General features: G+C 38.0%; 1 protein-coding gene across 1 annotated transcript in view; it reads right to left on the reverse strand.

The window, feature by feature from the left end:
• USH2A (usherin) overlaps positions 1-13966 on the reverse strand; it is an 855126-nt gene that overhangs the window by 308758 nt on the left and 532402 nt on the right. Inside the window, exon 37 of the mRNA XM_062211324.1 lies at positions 2024-2203. Within this exon, the coding sequence (XP_062067308.1) occupies positions 2024-2203 (180 nt within the window). The remainder of the gene's footprint in view (positions 1-2023; positions 2204-13966) is intronic.

The raw sequence follows: 13966 nt of genomic DNA on the forward strand, positions 1-13966 counted from the left end.
CCATGTTGGATTCCAGCTTCCTGCTACTGCACACCTTGGGAGGTGTCAGTGATGGCTCGAGTAATAGGGTTCCTGCCATACCCAGGGGAAATCTGGAGTGAGTTCCTGGCTTCCAGTTTCAGCCCAGCCTGATCCTGGCCATTGAGCATTTGGAGAATGAACCAGTGTAAGGAATTTCTTTATCACTGTCTCTGCCTCTCAAATAAATAAAGAAAAAAAATTTCAAATCCCCATTATAGCACTTATTACTTTTTCATTTATAAATATGAATAAAGGCTAATATATACTAAAATTTAGAGTCATCACAATTATCTATCACTTTCAGCATGTGAGTTAGAATGAAAAAGATCTGGACACCCAGGTTTTCTTTTTTCTTTGGTTCGTTTTGTATTATGTTTTGGTCTCAGTTTTTAAATGAGCATCTATATAAATTCAATTCATAAATTTTTATTATTGGTTTATGTCATGCATAATTAACTTGAGTAGGTCAGCCCCCAAAGTCCTTTTTAAGCATTCTTTCCTTCTTAAGTAATGTGGGATCTGCCATTTAGAGTTTCAAGTGGTTTAGTAAACATCCATTCATGAATTCTTATAATGTCATAAAAGGTAGACAGAAGTGAGTGGTTTTCATAATATTCCAGGTAATGGATCTTTTCTTGGGTGGGAGGTGTTCCACGCACAGCACAGATTACCCCTTCCTTTTCTCCAGGTATTAGGCATTTAATGCTGTTTAACTCTTTGCAATGGGAAGGAGATCCATCCTGCTCAACAGACTGCTGATTACAAGGTAGCCACATTCTCCCTGAGGCCAGAGCACACTGGTTATGCAAGCTGGACTACAAGGCAAGCAACGGATATCCTAGAACCTTCTCCTTTGGTATTTGCAGGAAACATTCAATCCTGAACATTAAATTGATAATCAGGCTCTTACTGTTTTGTCGCATCTGTGCTGTTCAAGGATCATTTATACCAAGTTGAGAGAATTTTCTTTTTAGCAGTTAGTTTCCAGAAATTGTTAAAGCAAGGTTGGAACTGATTACGATCAAAGTAATGGTAATTTTGAATGAGTCAGGTTAATTTTTAATGCAAATATTTAAAGTAAAAATGTTCATACTGTATCACATTTCAAAAATGAAAGTGGCACAGATGAAAGGCAATCATTGTGATATAGAATTTAAAGATATTTTTGCAGTGGTTTCAGTAGATTTTTCCTGTCCTGTCTATTACCTGCACATTGACCTTTTCTGCTGATTAGAAAGGCTTACATATGCATCAAACTGCTTCTCTAAAAAAACAGGAATGACAACCATTTGTAATAGAAAACTAAAGCTCGAACTTAAAATATACAACTTGAATCTAAGTGAAGTCTCAAGCAAAAACTATTTCCCAATCTTCTTCTTTTTTTTTTTTTTTTTTATTTGACAGGTAGAGTTATAGACCGTGAGAGAGAGACAGAGAGGGAAAGGTCTTCCTTCCATTGGTTCACTCCCCTAATGGCCTCTACGGCTGGTGCTGCACTGATCTGAAGCCAGGAGCCGGATGTTTCCTCCTGGTCTCCCATGCGGGGGCAGGGACCCAAACACCTGGGCCAATCTCCACAGCCTTCCTGGGCCACAGCAGAGAGCTGGACTGGAAGAGGAGCAACCCGGACTTGTACTCAGCGCCCCAACCAGAACTAGAACCCAGGGTGCCGGCGCTGCAGGCGGAGGATTAGCCAAGTGAACCACTGCACCGGCCCTCCCAATCTTCTTAACATGCACAAAGCCAGAAATATAAACGCACGTGTGTGCAGCCTATATATATACAAACACAGTGGGGGATGAAAGAAGTCTTAATAAAACAAGAAAAGAATGTCAATAAAATCATCTCCACAAAACATAACAACTACCAAAACAACCAGAAATGCAATTAAGCCTCTAAGTCCTAAAAATATTAATTCCAACAATAAACAAGATGTTCAATGAAGACTTAGTTCTAGGGCATTTATATAAAATTAAATAGCTGACATTTTTCATAGACTTACCCCCCGGAGGCATTGCAATCTTTATAGGATCACTTATCAAGCTGCCTTGGCTGTTTGAAACATTCACTTGTACAGTGTAGTTAGTAAAAGGAACCAGTCCATCAATGAGCACCCAAATGTTGGTCTCCTCACTGCTGTGCATAATTTTTGTGCCCCTTAAAAGGGTGTAGTTGCTACCTGCTGATTAAAAAAATATTAAAATTAGTACACATTCAAGGATCATGCCTATTATTATTTAATCATCTTCTTGGATTCCCAAATATACTCTACTAAGTAAAACTATAAACTTTGCTTCCTAGGAGACATTCTTTTGCATACTCTTGATTTTACAACCTTGTGAACAAAGTTACATGGGTCAACATGTCCAATTCATTCAGCACAACAGTCAAAATAAGTTGGTCAATATTGTAAGATAGAATAGTCCTGTATAAAGTGGTAGACTCTGATACATGTATCATGTATTCCCTATATCATCACTGAAGTATTCTCTGCCCTTTTTGCCTGGGAGTTAGGCTGCTTTTTTTCTGTCCAATGCTGCTTCAAATCAGAATTAGAGCATCCTGAAAAGCAACTGGGTTAGGAGCTAATCAGAACATCTATTTTATTTTTTTTAGCTCTATGGGAAAATGCAGAACTTGTTTGGCTGTCTAAAGACTCACCTTCAAGGTATGCTCAGCCAGGTTCCAGCACCACTATCCTTTCAGAGATTTAGCAAATCCATCCTTAAATCTCAACACATCTAGGATACAGGAAAATTCTGCTGGTGACAGTGTTTCTCTCTCTCTCTCTCTCTCTCTCTCTCTCTCTCACCACTTGGTTATGTTCAAGGTTAAGAAGACTTAGAATTAGTGTTAAAATAAGGGCTCCAACTGAAAATTGTACTTTTCTTTCACTTTCTACATAAGACACTTTCCTGAAAAGTTTATATGAGGCAATTTCTGAAAAACTACTTCTTAATTTTAATCAAATTTCAGAAATATAATTATTTTAACTTTTAAAAAAGATTTATTATTTATTTGAAAGACAGAGTTGCAGAGAGAAGTAGAGACAGAGAGAGAGAGAAAGAGGTCTTCCATCTGGGGTTTACTCCTCAAATGGCTGTAATAGCTGGAGCTCAGCTGATTGGAAGCCAGGAGCTTCTTCTGGGTATCCCATATGGGTGCATCCTCCTCTGCTTTCTCTCTCAGCATTAGCAGGGAGCTAGTTCAGAAGTGGAGCAGCTGGGACTCAAACCAGAGCTCATTTGGGATGTCAGCACAGCAGGCTGGGGCTTTAATCCACTGCACCACAGCACTGGCCCGAGTTATTTTAATTTTTATAGGTTTATTTACTTACTTAAAAAACAGTGTAACAGAGGGAGAAATAGAGACAGAGACACAGAGAGATTGTCTATTGGTTCACTTCCCCAAATGATTGGAACAGCAGGGTCTGGGCCAGGTAGAAGTCAGGAGCCAGGAATTCCATCCTAACCTCCCACAAGGTGACAGGGGCCCAAGTACTTGAGCCATCCTCTGTTGCTTTCCCAGGGACATTAGCAGGAAGCTTGACCCAAAGCTGAGCAGCTAGGACTCTAACCAGCACTCCAGCATAGGGTGCAGTGTCTCAAGTGGCAGCCTAACCTATCACACTAGAAAGCCTGCCCCTATAATTATTTTTAGAATACAAGAAAAAAGAACTAATAATACCAAGATTCACTTAAGATGACCTTCTTTCTTTGTCAAAATGCTTTTTTTTTTTAATGAAATGTATGCTTAACACTTTCTATACAAATTCTGCTTACGTAGGCCAATATTTAAAAACAACAACAACACAGGGTATTGGATTTCAAAGGCAAAAGCAAACTTATCTGCAAGATCTCTAGACACTGATACCATATTTATTGATTCAATGTTTAAAAAGTAAAAGATGGGCACACATTAAAGCAGTCTTTCACTGCAAATAAATTTTAATGGTTGTAATTTTTCCCAAAATATATTTTAACATAGTTGCATAGCAAAATATAGTACAAAGTAAAGAACATAAATTTGATGGTCAGAGTCCTGCATTTGATTACATCCTTGCATTTTTTGGTAATGTGCTCTTTGTTAAGCTACTTAATAACACGAAAATCTGGCTTATTCATCTGTGATCTGAGAATGATAATATCAATGTTGCAATATTACTGTAAAAGCTAAATGAGATCATCTGTTTACCATACTAAGCATTTAATACTTGCTCAGTCACAGAAGCTAGGAACCATATAACTGTGTTGTGATCCATACAACTGATATATTCCAGACAAACATTTAGAATCGGTAATTAACTAAGAATTATACACCTTGTGTTTTCTCAGTAGCAGGTATCTATATATCACTATGAACTAATAATGTATTATTAATGAAAATTGTAAGGTTTTCTAATTAACAAGGCTGGGGCTGGCACTGTGGCACAGTGAGTTAAAGCCACAGCCTGCAGCTCCAGCATCCCTTATGGGTGCTGGTTCAAGTCCCGGCTGCTCCTCTTCCGATCCAGCTCTTTGCTAATGACCTGGGAAAGCAGTAGAAGATGGCCCAAGTTCTTGGGTCCCTGCACCCACAGGGGAGACCTTGAACAAGCTCCTTACTCCTGGCTTTGGATCAGCTCAGCTCTGGCCATTGCGGTCATTTGGGGAGTGAACCGGCGGAATGGAAAGACCTCTCTCTCTCTCTGACTCTACCTCTCTCTGTAACTCTTTCAAATAAATAAAATAATTCTTTAAAAAAACAAACAAGGCTAATTATTCCTCAAGTTATACTTTACACTCTGAAATTAATGAAGATCAAATAATATTAAAGATTGTCTTATACCTAGATATGACATGGCCACTTTCATGAAATGTAGTTTAAGCAGACAAAAACTTTAAAAATGCTTTTATAATAATTTGTGGATAGAGAAATAGCTCAAAATTTTATTTCTGCAAAACACATAGTTGTAAGTATTTTCCGTGATCTGAAGAAGTCTCTAGTAGCATACAATAATTTATTGCTTGGGTCTTAAAATTGGCACATTCAAAGGAGTAGTTTATTCCAAAGGGAATAAATGGTACTTCTGAGCTAAAACATGGGAATAATAACTTCTATTAATTTAAAGCCAGATAAGGACATATTCATAGCTTGAAGAATTATTTCAAGGTCTTAAAATGGAAATACATAATGTTCTCCTATATATGTATAACCCAGATTAGTAAGAAGTTCTAAAATCTGCAAAACAGCCTTTGATAAGCTCTTAGGCATTGAAAAGATATTTTAAATTTATACTATTTTGGCTTTCATAGGTTCCTTAGAGCTAGTCAGATTGATTCAGCGGAAGGATATTGAGCTCCAACTGCATGCAAGCAGGAGATTTTGCAAGGTGCAAATGAGAATATGCCCCAAATGTATATGACTTGGTTCTGGCACTCAAGAAACCTAGTTATGATTAAATACAAGTCCCTTCTAACCATTTTCTAAGAACAATTACATTGTTAGCATCTGAGATCTCTTTATGTTCCCAGGATACTTAGCTTCTTGGTAGCATTTTCAGCTAGAGTTGAAACAACTGCTGCTGTTGTCATATGCCCAACTGTAAAATTTCTAAAAGGTCAGCTTATCCTACAGAGACGCAGGCAGCTGCTCAACTGGCTCTGAAGTGGTACAACAGTGCACACTGTACACAAGGTACAAAACTGTAAAATGGTGAAAATCCGAAAATGAAGACATGGGAACTTATTTTTACAAATTTTCAGCCCAGTGCTAATATAAGGCCAGGGAGTAAACATTATGATTATAAAATAGGCAAAGTTTTCTTTCTTGCACTTTGCTTGTTTTTGAAGCAAATTTTGCACTGTAAAACAAACACAATTGCTAGCTTTGAAAATGGCATGACAGGTAGAAATATATTAAGTATCATTTTATTCTAAGTTTTCCAGATAACAACATTAATACATGGTAATTATACAATTAGTTGTAACATTAAGTTCTAGTTATAGAACAATGATTACTCAGTAATTATAAGAAGTATATAATTACTCAATAATTATGAGAAGTGTGCAATTACATAACCATTTTGCTCAGCTCAGAAAAGAACTCATAGGTCTCCTGGAAGCATGCAGCTGGGTGAGGCCAATGTTCTCTCACCTCCACAGAGTTCAACTCACAGATTTGCAGCAACTGACAGAATTTCAACCCTCAATGACATTCCAGCATCTCCAGATTCAAATCCAAAGCTGGATCCATAGATTGCAGCTTTACTCTCCCCGCATCCTCCCCCTCGTTCGTCTCTTCCTTTAAATTTTACCGATTGGAGTTTCTAGGGATGGGGGAAAGGTTCTTAAACTGCAAGTCTTCAGATTCCCTTCTGCAAAGGGTTATGCTTTACCACTTTCACAGCATATATTTTGTTTTCAATGGGCTGGAAAATGCAGCCCAGGTGACTCAGCCTCGAAAATAAAGCTAGAAAAATGCTGAAGTGATAAGCATTTCCTATCGCAGGTCACCAGTCCTGTCTGGTCCGCCTAGCTTTCATCGTATTTGTGAGCCTAAATGGATGGTGCAGGTCTGTTTCAGTTGCTGTGTTCTGGAACCACACTTCCCCACTCTCCCAGTCCCATATTCAGCCTCAGAGATTTTCAGTTCAGTTCCTCTTGTCCACCCTCTGCAGCTTGGTCTGTCTTTGGTAATCGCACTAAGCTCTGCAGAATGGGGTGGTCTACACTGGCACCCCAGGTTTCAACTACATCCTCATCACTGGAGTGTACATCAACAGTCACATGTCTGGATTCCATCTCAGATCTAGGGAAGGAGAATATCAAAAGGGCAGGGACAGGAATCACTGGATGACTCTCCTTCAGTATGCTGAAATTTGAAAACTATTGATTTCGGGGTTGTTTAATCTATATCCACGTAGGTCTTAAAGCAATGATCAAAATTCATTTCTGCTGCTTCTAAAAGTAACTAGATCACATTTGACATCCTTATTAATGATGCCTTTAGACTCTAGCTTTGGGCTATAAAATATTTACTCCATCAGTAGAATAATGCATTCAAAAGTCAGTGTAGAGCTTGTATTTAAACCAGATCTGTCTTGGCAGACTACAAAAATATCATACAGTTGTTAGATGCATAAAAACATTTTTAAAAATGAGTAATCTCATTGCACGTCTGAGATCAATAACTTCAGATTCTGATTTAAATATATTCTCTCTCTCTCTGAGCTGAAGAGGGAAAAGGATTCTTTGTATATTGGCCAACATCACACATCAAAAAAAAAAAGTAAGTTTTATATAGATCATGTAAAAATTTTAAATAAACTCCTTACTGCTGTTTCAGTGTATTCTACATTCTAAAGGGTTTTTGAAGAGGTTAATTTATTCAGTCTCACTGTCGTATTTTATTTTGAAGAAAAAAATGTTAAATGCAGAAATAGCCAAACAAAACTACATATGGCCCACAGATTTGACTCCAAAAGAATCTTTCCTTGAGCTTTCAAATATGATGTTCAACCAAAATGTTCACAGCATTAATGCCCATTTTAAAAGGTAAAAATTTTGTTTTATTTTTAAAGATTCATATTTGTTTGAAAGGCAGAGTTGCAGAAAGGGCGGAAGAGACAGAGAGAGAAAGGTCATCCATCTCCTGGTTTACTTTGCAAATAACTGCAATGGTTAGGGCTGGGTGAGATGGAACCCAGAAGCCTGGAACTCCATCAGGGTCTCCTACATATGTGCAGGGGCCCAACAAATTGGACCATTCTCCACTGCATTCCCAGGTGCAATAGCAGGGAGCTAGTTCAGAAGTGGAGAAGCCAGATTTAAACTGGAGCTCTTACGGGGACGCTGGGGTCACAGGCAGCAGCTTAACCCTCTGCACCACAATGCTGGCCCCCCCAATTTTATTTTAATGTACTTATTTGTTGAATATTAGGGTATTTTCCATGCAATTATTTTTAAGTAAAAATCAGCATAAATAGATATTTTCACATATATGATTCAAGGATGCATAAATGATTGCTGTCCCAGTAATACATCCTACAGGGCTCTCTAGATTGAAATAACATATGTGGGTTTCCTTTCCCATTCTTGTTATAATCATTGTCACAAGAATTTTAATGCACCATATATTCCATAATTTTTTTCCTCTGTGCTGTACTGCTCTGACCTTTTCAATATTCTATAATTTGACTGGCTGGCCATTTCAGTTCTCTCTTTTTTACAGCCTTATTAACTTCTTGGAAAGAGGTGAAATGAACAGCCAATCAGAATACCTAATATTGCAAAGGTCAAAGTAGTCCTATACAGTATCATCACACATGGAATACTGTATGCCAGGCATTAACATCCTGATATCTTATTCATGTGACAAAGATTGTAACAAGAACAGAAAATGGCACAACATGAATCCGTTCTCATGACAAAGATTATAATGAGAAATGACAGCGAACAAACCAAACTGATTCTTGTTACCTTGTGAGGATTTTACATGTCAGACCTGGTCCTGCTTTGAGTTAGCCTTTTTCTGAATCCAATTACACCTTGTGGTAGAAAAGGTGTTAACTAATTTTCCCACTTCTTGCTGTAAAAAGCAAATGCTCTATTGTCCCTGTATTGAGGATTCCACTCAGTGTTGCTCAGACCCATCTCAGTATCACAAAATTCTACCAATACTAAAATCAAAAGACATCAAATGGGATACTGCAGACAAGGATGAAGAGGTAAACCAGCACTCTAATGAAAGCCAAAAGTTGTAGGGCATTTGAGGTATCTTAAATTAATTTATTGTTCTTAAAGATATCATTTTATACACACACACACATTATCAAAGCAGAAAGAATGTTCTCCATATTCCATCATTCTGAGAAATCTCTAGTTGGTCAGCATTTGTAAGGTTCCAAATATTTCATTAAATATACAGTCAAGGGGATCTGTTCCTAGCCATCAGTCTTTGCCAATGCAGATATTGGTGTATGCCTGCATGGATGTTTTCTCCACAGAGGCTTTGAAAGAGAAGGACATAAGTAGCCTGTGAACCACTGAGTCCTCTGAAAAGGATAGTGCTCTATTAGTGCACCATCTTTCTCTTCGTTACTGTCACAACGGTAATAGTGATTTTAAGTCACTGTCATCTAGTAAAAGCAGTATTTCTTGACTCCCCTTGATTTTTTATTTTCTTTATTTATTTGAGAGTCAGAGAGAGAAAGAGAGAGATGCTGAGGGGCAGACAGAGAGAGCTCCAGTCTGCTGGTTCACGCTCTGAATGTTTGCAAATGGCTGGGCTAGGTCAGGTTGAAGATGGGAACTGGCAACTCAATCCAGTCTCCCTTGGGGGTGGCAGGGATCCAGTTACTTGACCTATCACTGTGGCCTCCCAGGATCTGCAGTAGCAGGAAGCTAGTGACTTCACTTTAAATCTGGCATTTTGCTAAGACGACAATTGCAGTTTGGGGAATTAACAGAGTATTTCATAGAATATTTCATCAACTCTCCAAAAGACCCTTCAGAAATATTTGCCCGGAGTGCACTCATGCAGGAGCCAGAACAGCTCTCTACACACTGAGGCTCTTTGGGTTTAATCTGCTTTGACTTCTTTAAATATGTGGATAAGAGTATGCCTAGTGTATTCATAGCTGTCTGTTTCAAATCAGTTTCTTAAGTCATTTGGAGCATTTTTTAACAATAAACTTTATTCTCTGTACCACGGTCAGATGTTCCTAAATGGATTTGATTTTGTTAATATCAGTAGGGAATGATAGGGCAGAAGGGATATGCAAAATCTCTCTGTCTTCTGCTCAACATTGCTGTGAACCTACAATTGCTCTAAAACATAAAATCCATTTCAAAAGAAACAAGTGTGCACACAAACACACATGCATATATAGGGTAACTTCAGAGATCTATTGTTAACTGTGTCAAATTCATCACCCAGGTTGTAATCTGAAATGTAAGATTTCTTTTCCTACTTTGACCCGTTTTTCACCATTTGGGGAAACTGTTGATTTTCCAAATGAACAAACTGTTGCCATTAACTCTCCCAGCTAGGGGTATTTGGGCACCTGAGCTGCCATAGGAAGCGACCTCTAGCTACCAAACAAAAAAGTGGACACAAACATTATTTTATCACTAGAAAATGTTTCCATCCAGAGATCTGGTAGAGTTTTACTAAACACGCAGAACGCACAGAGACCTTGGTGCTCCTGTGAGCAAATGGATAAATCAGCTCTCATGACGGATCCCAGATCACTGCTCATTCTTCATTTAACGAAATATTTAAAGTTCTTTTATTACAGGGATACACATACTTGAGACCATCCCTTCTTGGAAGAACCACCACTTGGGGAAGACAGTGTTGAGGTGAAAACTATTTCAGCTTGGCTGTTGTCTTCTACCTGTTATTCTTACGTAGTCAGAAAGTTGGATGTTTTTCTTTCATCTATTGATATGTCAGGCTATTATCACAAACTTAGCCAGCTCAGAGCAACAAACATTTATGATCTCATAGTTTCCATGGGTCACAAGCCTGGGCTCAGCTTATTGAGTTCTCTGCTAGGAGTCTCAAAATGTGTTTCCTAAGACTGAAATCCCATCTCAAGGCTCTAATGAGATTCTTCTTGGGAGAATCCCCTGCAAGTTTCTGTGCTTGCTGGCAGCACTCACTTCCTTGTGATGCAGATAGGGAAGTAGTTTGGAAGGAGGAGCCACCAACTATAACTCTGGTTGCTCTGTCCAAACCTCCCCACTTCTAGGCAGTGGAAAAACCTCAGCTCCTGCACTCTGTGGCTTACACACTAGCTTACTAGCTATATGTTACAAACATGGTTGCCAAATGCTTCCCCACAATGACTTTTAGCTCATTTTCAAGTCATTGTAATAAAAATTGCCATGGGTGACATATCAAGGTGACATGCACCTGATACCACGACATTTCCAAATTTTCCAAAGAAGGGTGAATAAATGGGTAGGACTCAATTCCTGCTCAAACTCCACCCCTTAGGAACATTCAATTAAGTCCTACCCCTGACATGGTCCCTTGTTCCTGACATGACTCCCTGCTCCCTATGCCTCCAGTTAATCTAAAGGGATGGACCAAACCTTGTGGAGTGCATGTATCTCCTGAGCATGCCTATGTTCTTTCTTGAGTATGTACTTTCACTTTTCATGCCAATAAATCTTGCTTCTTGGCTGGTCTTTACCTACATCTTACCCTCAAATTCTTTCTTGTGTCAGAGAAAATAACCTGGATCCAGCCATCCCATGGCATTTGCAGGCTGTCAGGAAGGACGGTCTCAGTTTCTTGCTGTTCACAGCTCCTAGCTGCTTGCTGGCTGGATGTTATCCTTATTTTCCCCTTCATGTGGGCCTCCCCAATAGGTCCACAGGCTTTATTAGAGGAAGAGAGTCTCCTAGCCAGATGGTTACAACCTTGTGTAAAGTTACCACCATGGAAAGGACAGCCCGAACTTTTGTTATATTGTGTTAGAAGCAAGTCACACTGAAGTGGAGGGGATTACATAAGAGGATGAACAGCAGAGGTAGGGATACACCGATGCCCTCTGAGAGTCTGTTTGTACAGTTTCCACATTGTGGGCATGAACCACTCTGCAAAAAGAGATTGTTAGCATTAGCTGTGAACTTTGAACATTTCTGTCTCTAGAGAAAAATGAACCAATTAAGTAGCATCACAGAATCAGCCTTCAAAATATCAACAAACTGGAAACAAACTCAGAGAACACCACAAACAAAAAGAGCCAAACGTTCTGCAGGCACAAATGTACAAAGAAAAAAGAATAAATTAATGGCACTGACTTTGAAATCTAACAACAGAAGAAAAAAAAATGGTAGATTCTTGCTCAGAGTAAAACAGTCCCCTGGTCTGCTCAGAGGAAGGAATACAAACCAAGACTATCTTCAGACTTCTTCCAATTGGAGAGAAATGAATTAAATGGAGACTGCGTAGATAGGAAGAGTAGCCAGGAGTTGAGGGCTTTCCTGACAATCCTTGGAACTGCTGAATTCTCTTACGATAATTCATTTTTGCCTTAATTAACCAAGTTTTATTATTGTTTGCTGCCAAGAAACCACCTATAAAATGATGTTCATCATTTGTTAACATGGTTTACTATGAATAGTATTGTTTTAGCAAATGTTGTTTTCCTATAATATATGAATTTCTAAATTACCATTCATAATTTTTGTAAAATCAAAAGAATCATGAGAGGATTGAAATATCCAGGGAAAATATATAAATTATATTTTAGTTTATAAACAAATTGTGATAAAGCCAAAGGTATACCAACTATAGACTACAACACAAATTTCGCCAGTTACTTGTTTTTGTAAATAAAATTTTATTAGAACAAAAGCACTTCTTACTTCTAGGCATTGTTATACTCTATCTGTGGAACTGAATAATTATGACAGAGAAAATACAGTTTGCTAAGCCTAAAATGTTTAGTTTGACCCTTTACAGAATACATTCTCCAACTTCTGAATTAAACTCTTATAGATATTACCTCTTAAAAATATTCTGCCTTCCTGAATGAAAGGAGCCATTAGTAATTTCTGGGTTGATTCTCTTGAGTAAATGTTTAAGAGTGGAAAAAGGTGTGGGGAAAGAACACTTTGCTGATCTAGCTGTGTTGCATCATGGTACTACCTTCACTAATGCTTTGAGTATCTTTCATCATTTAGCAATTATAAATGCAAATCACTGATCAGGAAAAAGCAGGGGGGGAAAAGGTGACAGATAGTCCTCTAATTCCACATAGCCAGGAAGTTTGCCAGGGGAAAGTCAAGTGCACAGCTTGTGTAGTCACTATAGCTACTATTCTAAAGACCTACTAAGAGTAACCAAACAGTAACTAATGACTCCTTGGTTGGAAGGAGGAGGAGTTCACCCTTTCAATGGCTTCTAAAAATTTTTTTAAACTTTGAAAGTCATGAGCCTTTCAGAGGAAAAGCAGAGGAAGTAATTTGCCCGGAACAGGAAATGTCCCCTTCCTACAGTTCCAGAGAAGATAAGTAAATGGTTAAAAAAATCTTGAAGTATTTGCTGCAAATGATAAATACATTGTTAACAATGTATCAGCTTCGGATTTGTGTTAAGGAAAAAAAAATTAGACAAGTGCACCAAATATTGCCTTATTCTGAATATTTAGAAGTACATTACTGAATTACTTGATTGTGCCTATGCAAAAATTTGGCTTAAGAACCAAGAACAGGTGGCCTGAGTCAGAGGCACGAGAACTACAATGTGGTACCATGAGTCCCCAAATAAGCATTCAACATGTAAAGGATCATAAGACAAATTTGTGTGTAAAGCACAGTTAATTTGATAAAGGATGTTGAACCCCCTGAATAAAAAGTTAACCAATTTTGACCTCCAATTTCAAGTTGAACTGTCGTTCTATTTTAAAACTCCCAGATGGTGGCTCTCCAGCCTGGATGATCATGGAAATAAAAAAATTAAAAAAAAAAAAAAAAAACTAGCCTGGATTCCTTCAAAGGCATTCTATTGACCTTTGTTGCTTTCTTTTTGTTATCCTGGTGTGGCTTGGCTCTAAAATAAGTGTGTCAAAGCAGATAAAAATCTCCATCATGAGACCTAGTTAATCACTTACCTAATAGCACACACCAATGCAGCTGATAGCCACCATTTTTAATAGTTTTTTTTTAATTAGAAAGAGTAAAACTATGTTCAAAACTTGACTCCACATTCTGAAAAATACTGAGAAATTTGAACAGTTTCTAAAATAAAGTTATACCTTTTAAGTCCCATCTTTTAATCCTTGCTTATACTTCGAGCTTCTACTTGCAGTATACAGATGAAGATTATTATATGTTTTATAAACATGTTCATAACTCACAGATGCCAATAAGAATATTCAGTTCTTCAGAGAGATGATCAGAAAGAAACTGGCCAAAAAGCAGACCTGGGGATCTCCAAATCCATAATC

This window comes from Lepus europaeus, chromosome 14 (genome assembly GCF_033115175.1).
Source record: "Lepus europaeus isolate LE1 chromosome 14, mLepTim1.pri, whole genome shotgun sequence".
NCBI classification, from domain to species: Eukaryota; Metazoa; Chordata; class Mammalia; order Lagomorpha; family Leporidae; genus Lepus; species Lepus europaeus.